We start from the raw sequence: 8558 nt of genomic DNA on the forward strand, positions 1-8558 counted from the left end.
GGCCTCCCAGAGTGCTAGGATTACAAGCTGTGAGCCACCATGCCCAGCCCTCTCATCCTTTTCTTTTAAAAGCACTAATTTTATCATGGCGGCTCCAACCTCATGACCTCATCTAAATTTAATTACCCCCCAAAGCCCCCACTTTTTAATACTATCACATTGGAGGGGTTAGGGTTTTAACATAAGAATTTGGGGAGACACAAACATTCAGTCCATAAAAATGGTTAACTTTGTTTTATGTGTAATGCAAAAAAATCCCACCTGTCACTCTGTAAGCAGATTTAAAAAATTTTAATGAATCAACATGGATATCCCTAACTTTGTAATACATACCTCATGAGAAAGATCTGGTACAATTTACTAACAGAGTCTTCTGAATTTAGCTAATCATTTAAAGAACTGTCAAATCCAAATCATACACTGTACTCCGTCAATGTGGATATAAATACAGTAATCCACTGTTAACTATGGAGTACAATTAGCATAATCGCTAAAAGAATTAGTAATGATTGTAAGAAATTGAGCTGGCCTTTTCTCTCTGCATTCAGCATTTATACCCAGTCAGTTTTGAAAGACATGACTTATTATTTAGTGTGATTTCATTTAGGAGTTTTTCAACTTGGGTATAATGAATGTTAATTCAGATTTACAATGGGTGGCATCCCTGTGCTCATTTATGACTATAAGAAGGAACATTTGAAAGAGAGTCATCATTTCCATCATTAATTTACTAATTCACACACATGAAAATGACTCATGAAGATTTGAGATGCTTTTGTTTCAAAATTTGTTTTTTTTTTCTTTTCAGTTTTCTTTTGCCTTAGTTGAGTGGGAAAGATTTGTCAGTTGAGTAAAGATACTTCATCTCCTTCACTGATACTGCCAGGAGTTACTAATTAGGTTTCTGAATTTGGCGCTGCTCTTTCCTGGTCACCGTGATGTGTCATTGAAACAGACCCATTAAAATGAGTGATGTGTGTTGTAATTTCATTAGTGTCATCAATAATATATTACACTTTCCTTTTAGTAGTCTCTTTGTGTTGTGTGTCGGCCAGGATAACTGTATGAATTACATTTATAAGATCCAAATTGTTACAGATGAGGGAAGATAGGTATGAGGGTGGAATTAATGTTATTTTAAACACAATAACTACTAAAATGATTTCAATTAAATAATGTTTTAATTAGGTCTGATGTCTCTACATGCCATACTAAGATACATGTTGTATGTATGCAAATAGGGTGGTGATTTATTGAATTAGAGCTATGCTAACATAGTCCATTCTTTCTGTAGGGAAACTCTTCTAAATTGGACTAAAGCAGGTGTATATAAGAGCAGAAATGGCTCACTAAGGAATATAACACCTTCTGGTTGCATAGGACAGACTCTCGACATGGAAACTATTCAAATGCATTTTCTCACTTTCTTTCCTGCCAGAGATACACTTTTTGACTTGGTATTGGTCAATACCAGTCTTCGCTAATCTGAAAAACATGGGTCCATAGTTGAGAGGGAGAGACACATTTGGGCACTCTGATATAGTGTATATTGTTGAAATCTTTTAGCCCCATTTGACTAAGGTTCAATTTTGGTGACACTACATGGGAATTCAAAGAGCTTTTGGCTTAGAAGCATCCATCAGAAGTATTGATCTAATTGAAATATTTGAAAGACAAGGAGCATTTGCATATTAAAAATGATACAGTAATAGTTTTTCCTCTCCAGAGATGACCTTGGGATACTTAGGTTTAATGGTTGAATATGTAAGTAAGTTCTTAGACCTGCAAAATATATGGGAATATATGTGATGAAATGTACAAACATGGGCTGGGTTTTGTTTTATTCTTCCATTTAAATATTAAAAGTAAAATAATATGTTGCTACTTTTTCAAAAAATGTTCCAAATACAGAAATTTATTTTATGTAAACAGGAAGATAAATGATTTTCAGTACACAAAAGGGAAATTGGAAAAGATGAGCTACTTCTAAAATTCAGTAGAAGTGATCTTTCTCATGAAAATTTAAAGAAGATATGTTTGTTATCCTCAACATATTTTTAGGGTAATGTAATTTGTAAAGGTGAAAAATGTATATCTACTATTATAATAAAGAGCAGCTAACTTAAGTTATACTAGGAGCTACCCAAAATGAAGGTTTTCTCTTAAATTATGATGAAAGAATCCTAGTCACTTATATTCAACTAGAATCTCAGTATTTGCAGTTTTATGCTGATTTGTATCCAATTTGAGTAGAAATGGATATGAGTGTTTATCTTCCATAATAGCTTGCCACAAGCCTACTACTTAAATCATGTAACATATGGAAAATGTGTTTAGCTCCTTGTAGAATTTCACAAACCAAAAAAAAGATCCATTTCTATTCACATGGCTTGTTTACAGTCATTATAAAAGCATGCTACTGTGTTGCTTACTAGTTAGGAGAAGCAAATGTTGGCATACTGCAGACTCCATTACATTGGTCTTTAAGAAATATATGTATTGCTTTTCAGTTTAAGGAAATAATAATAATCATTGTATTTCTTGTGCTTTAGACCCGAACATTCTTTTTAGGATGTATTTTTATTCTTTCACATTATCTCTCCAGATATTTTATAGTACTTATGGCTAAAGTTTTACATAAATATATTAAAGACTGCTCATGCTTGAATGAATTGCCATCCAGGGATTAATCTGTAACCTTTATGAGCATGTTTTATTAATATCATATTATCATTAAATTGAATATTAATATTTAACATTTAATAAGCATAGAATGTATATGTGAGAATGTATTTCATGCCAGTGGGTTTTGAAAATGTAGACAAGTCACTATAACAGCCTAAGAATAATTAAACATGCTCCTCATAGTATACTAATTACAGTGGCATAACTCATTTAAGAGGTAGTTCTTAGAAATGATGATTATAATATTTTTGTTTGTCAGCATGCTGAGTACTATGTCCTGAAGGAACAGAAATATTTGGTATACCTTTGAGAATATCTATTGCACTCCTAAATTCTGGAAATATATTTGCCATGTAATGATTCATAATTAAACATGAAACTGATAAAGTGAAGAAAATTAAAAATTATCAATATTATAAAAAATGATTAAAATTTTTATTTTACTAATTGAGTTGTTCTTATTGGTAAAGCAGTATAAGTTGTCAATAAAGAAGTACTTTTTAAATGACTGAATAATTAAAACATATTTCAATGTTTTTAGCTTCAAAATGTCTTGATTATTAAACTGTTTTTCTTCATCACATGTATACTTATATATATTTGTATAAATTTATAAATATTTTTGTACATATATTTGTTTGTTTAAATAGTTGATTATGAATATAAATGTGTTTAATAGGTATCCTGAGCAGTAAAAATCCACTCTTTCCTAAATGGCAATTAAGAAAGCTTATGTTAGCACCAAAAAACAAACTTTTGTATAGGTTCTGTCATGTAGTAGAATACATGAGAATATATTCTCAGGCAGCTCCATCTCCATTTTAGACAATTCTATAGTCTGGTCAAGTTTTCTCTGGATTATTTGGATTATTTTCTTTTTCTTCCCTTGAATATCTCACTTTTATGAAATAAAACTGATATTTAGGGAAATGTCCATAAGATATTTCATTAATTCTCCCTATTTTGTTTCAGTCATTTTGATATCAAAACACCTTTACAACTTTTATTCATAAAAATACATGTATACATATGTATATGTACATATATAAGTAATTGTTTATGTGATTACTTTTGCATGGTTGAATGGCTTCTTCTGAAAATCTCTTTAATTTTATAAATACTGTGGGAATAGCAAAAAGAAAATCTCTACTTTAAAGATTGTTCTACTTCTGGAAGTACAGCCAACATTTTCTGAGTAAAGGAGTCTGACATTTTCTGGTGCTCGATAGTGAATCAATTTTGTACTTATTGAACATGTGCTTTATTCCAAGATTGACATATTTTTTTTCATCTGGAACAGAGGCCTAGAGCAGTCATGTGTATGGACATAAACTGTGCATTTCCCAGGCCAGGTGACCAAAACAAGGGTCAAGCTAGCAGACTTGGTGATGAGGCAGGTGGAGTTGTCCCCAACGCCAGCAGCAGTTTTATCTTATTCTTTTTGTGTTTCTGTGGGCTACAGAGCTTCTACACTCCATGAAGCTCATGCCAGAGCATTGCTCGCAACCCACTTGCTACTACACGTGGAAGGTATTTTTCTCCCTCCCATATCTACAGAATATATTTTTCTTCATATGAAGTTTAAACCTGAATTCAAGAATATTCAGAATCTATTAATAGAGAATATCATTCTTGCACTGCTCTATTTAATTAATACAATGCCAAGTTTACTTATAGGCACAAAGATCACAGATATTGGATTATTAGGGATAGTTCTCATTCAAATGATCTGTTTTGAAAAAAATCATTGAAATGATCTCTCTGTTCAAGCATCTTCTCTTTCCACTGCCACTTACCATGTACTCATTGTCAACTGAAATTTCTCTCCAAAGATACAAAATCCACTGTTCTTAATTTAGTTAAGATTAAAAGGCAAAATAAACTGATGTAATAATAAACTGATGCAAAATAAGTTGATGTAACTTATACCAACATTATTGAGGATCTACTAAGTTCCCAGCAGTGAACTAAGCCTGATAAAAATTTAAGCAAATTAAATAACCATAATTGAAGACCTCCTGTGTTCACAGCAGTGAATTCAACTTGATAAAGAAGTAATATATCCTTTACCATGAACTGTAAAGCTATGAGATCAGGGTACTGCAACAGAAAAAATACAGACAAAATGGAGAAGCGAATATCAGAGACCAGTTGGAGATGTAAGGAAAAAAGATGACTTGCAGGGTTCTGGATTGAATGACTAGGTAGATTTCACTACCCATTAAGCACTACACCATATGTGTAGTGTGTAGTGTCGCACTACATACTGTGTAGTGCTTAATGGGCAGTGAAAGGGTGGCCACAGTGATCTGGGACTCTGCAAAGTTGAGGTTAGTGCTGGGGAAAATTGTAAATTAATTAAATTCTGCGCTGTGGACCTCACTCCATCTTTTCAAACTCAACTATCTTTGTGTAACATATGTCTTTGTCACTTTTCGTCTGGACTAAGTGGTGTTCTATTCTCCAGGCTTTATATTACAACCAAAGTGATTATTCCAAAATAAAATCTAATCACCTTTCTCTCTTGCTTAGAAACTTTCACTGGTTTTGTATTGCCCATAAGAACAAGCTTAGTCTCTTTACCTTGGTTTACCAGGCCTTGTATGATATGACTATGACTTGCTCTCCCATCTTTCTATAATTGCCCACTCTGGCCCTACATTCTGGTCATACATAAATGCTGATATTGATTTAAGAACATCATGCTGTTTTATAATTTCATGTCTTTGCACATGCCATTCCTACTACGTAGGCTGTCTTCACCTCTGCTAGCTCCTTTCCTTTCCTAAACCTTTGTAACTGGTAACTCCCATCATCCTTCAAAATGCAGTTCAAATATTCTCCATTATGAACCGTTTTCTGACTTTTCCCAGTAGCAATCCATCATCTGTTAACAACAGACCTTACATCTCGACTATGGCAATTAGACAAATGTATTTCAATTATTTACGTATATGCTTCTTTTATTATAACATGGAATTTCATCCTTTTTGGGTTGGAAATAAGCCTAGGATGCAATAATTCATAGCTTTCATGAATTTCAACATGCATTTCTTTCTATCAATTAATAAAGGTGTTCTTAGACTTTCCCAGACTAACTTCCTTTCTCAGCAATTTGGCTAAGACATCTTATTACATGCTCCACAGTTGTAAGAAGATGGTATTCTAGATGTCAAACATATACAAAAAAAAAAGAAAGAGAATAGAATAATGAATTCTATTATCTGATTTCAATAATTATTAACTAATCGTCAATTGTGTTCCATCTACACTGTCTGTAACTCCACTCTTTTTCTTCCTTCCAAATATTTTGAAGCAAATCCCAGATATAATAACATTTCATTTGCAAATATCACTGTATATATTTCTAGAAGGTAAGAACACTTTTAGAAAACATATTGATGATATCATTATCACACCTAAAACATTAACGACTTCTTAATTTCACCTAATAATCAGTATTCAATTTTCCACCACTTTTCATATTTTAAATGGTTTGTTTGAATAAAGGTCCAGTAAAGTCTACACTTTGTGACTGGTTGATATTTTTTTTTAGTATGAAACAGTGGTTCTTAATTGGTGGCAATTTTGTCCTGTTAGGGGTATTTTGTCAGTGTCTGGAGAGACATTTTGGGTTTTTACAACTAAAGAAGGTGTGCTACTGATATCTGGTGTGTGGAGGCCAGGGATACTGCAAAACATCCTATAATGCATAGGATGGCAACCATAATAGAAAATTTTCCTGCCCAAACTATCAACAGGGCAAGGTTGAGAAACCAGAGTCTGTAGGTTTTTTTCATTCATCTATTTTTCATTGCAATTTATTTGTTGAATAAACTGAGTCATTTTTCCTATAAAGTTTCCCACAGTCGGTATTTTGCTGATGATACACCATGGTATCATTTAAACATAGTTCTCTGTACTTTGTATTTATTAGCAATGGGGTCTAGAAGCTTCATCAGATTCAGATTCAATTTCTTTTTAGCAAAATTACTTACTCTATTTCATAGATACTGTTGTGTACTCCCATCATGAGGTACATAATGTGTGGTTCTCTCTCTTTTTTTCATCAAGATGGAAAATTACTGATGATCACTATCTAAATCCATTAATTCCGTAGAGACTGAAAAATAGTGATATTGCATTTTTTGTAATTTCTTCTTCATTTATTGCAAACATCACAATTTCTTAGAAATATTCAATTATGATGTTTGATATGAAAATGACATTGTGCATAAAATTTACACATTCTATATTTATCTTCAGAAACATCCTGTACCACCTTGATGGGAAGACAAGCCAATTTTCAATACTCGTGGAGGCCTGGGAGCACTGCAAGCCACTTGCATCAAATGAGACCCTTCAAGAAGCCCTATCAGAAGTGTTGAACAGCATTAATTCTGCTCAGGTTTACTTCAAAGCAGGACTTGATGTGTTTGAGAGTGTCTTGGTTGAAAAGAACTGAGAAAACTCTAAGCATTTTAGAAAGTGTGTTTACAATTCCACAAGCAAAAGCTCTAATCTGACCAGATTTTCTAACATTGAAGTCTTGTTTCCCCCAATGGCTTTTTGACAAGTGTAAAGCTATTATTACATTGTCTTTTTTAAATGTACATATAAAAAGAGCATTTTGCACATATAATATTTTTCTGATATCTACATTTCTGAATATATAAAGCAAGTTACTGAAATAATACTTAAGATTTATGTATTGAAAAGAAATCTGCTGTATTTTTATATATATATAAACTATTTGGGGGGAAAGTTGCAAGAAGTTCTGAAAAATCTTTGCTCCTATGGGCAGAATATATAGGAACACAAGTTATTCCCTCTGATAGAGCTATTAATGACCTAGTTTCTGTAATAGAAATGGAGAGTTGATATGGTTTCAGATTAACTTCACTATTAAGTGTTCAATATGAAGAATTCAGGTATTCTGAGTGATTCGTTGACCAAAGTACTTTGAATGTTTCTATTTTATGAAATGAAGTTCCTATTCTTAACACAACTAGATATAGTAATACACTGGTTATGAAATTGTATTTTTTAAGTATTAATGAAAAAAAGAGCCATAAACATTCCACAGAAAAATCTCAAGGTAGCTGCACAGAACAATTTAAATGCAAATTTTTTCCTAACAACTTATAAAGTGACTAGCTTTGAAACCCCTAATTTGCCTCAGTTGATTTTGTAAGAATTTTGAGAGTGATGCATGACTTATGAGGGAGAAAAATATTTCATATTTTTTTTTCTGTTGGAACTATTGAAACAGAAGCTACTCTAAAATGAAAGCATCTCACATTGCTTTTCTTTCTTGTATCTTTTCTGAAACTCCTTGCTATCAGGCAGTTTTCACAGAATACTGTATAATATCCACAGGAAAGTAGCAAAGTTTTTCTTTGAAAACCCACAATATCTTAGAAAGCAACAAACTCTACTTCTGCCTCTGCCAAAAAGGAGTTACTATGAAAGAAGTAGTTAGTTTTTTGTTTTTTTTTTTTGAGACAGAATCTGGCTCTGTTGCCCAGGCTGGAGTGCCATGGCGTCAGCCTAGCTCACAGCAACCTCAAACTCCTGGGCTCAAGCGATCCTACTGCCTCAGCCTCCCCAGTAGCTGAGACTACAGGCATGCGCCACCGTGCCCGGCTAATTTTTTTTTTTACTATATATATATTTTTTAGTTGTCCAAATAGTTTCTTTCTATTTTTAGTAGAGACGGGGGTCTCGCTATTGCTCAGGCTGGTCTCGAACTCCTGACCTTGAGTGATCCACCTGCTTCGGCCTCCCAAGAAGTAGTTGTTTTTATCAATAAAATTTCCTTCATTTTGTGAAGAAGCTTTTGAATTTTTTTTTCTTCTTTATCCTTAATTGTG

General features: G+C 33.0%; 1 protein-coding gene across 1 annotated transcript in view; it reads left to right on the top strand.

The window, feature by feature from the left end:
- Positions 1 to 7150, top strand: part of NAALADL2 (N-acetylated alpha-linked acidic dipeptidase-like 2) — a 1013114-nt gene extending 1005964 nt beyond the window's left edge. The window contains exon 17 of the mRNA XM_012640170.1: positions 6952 to 7150. Coding sequence (XP_012495624.1) covers positions 6952 to 7150 — 199 coding nt within the window. The remainder of the gene's footprint in view (positions 1 to 6951) is intronic.
- The last annotated feature ends 1408 nt before the right edge of the window (positions 7151 to 8558 follow it).

The sequence above is a fragment of the Propithecus coquereli genome, unplaced genomic scaffold (assembly GCF_000956105.1).
Source record: "Propithecus coquereli isolate 6110/MARCELLA unplaced genomic scaffold, Pcoq_1.0 Scaffold15, whole genome shotgun sequence".
In the NCBI taxonomy this organism is placed as follows: domain Eukaryota; kingdom Metazoa; phylum Chordata; class Mammalia; order Primates; family Indriidae; genus Propithecus; species Propithecus coquereli.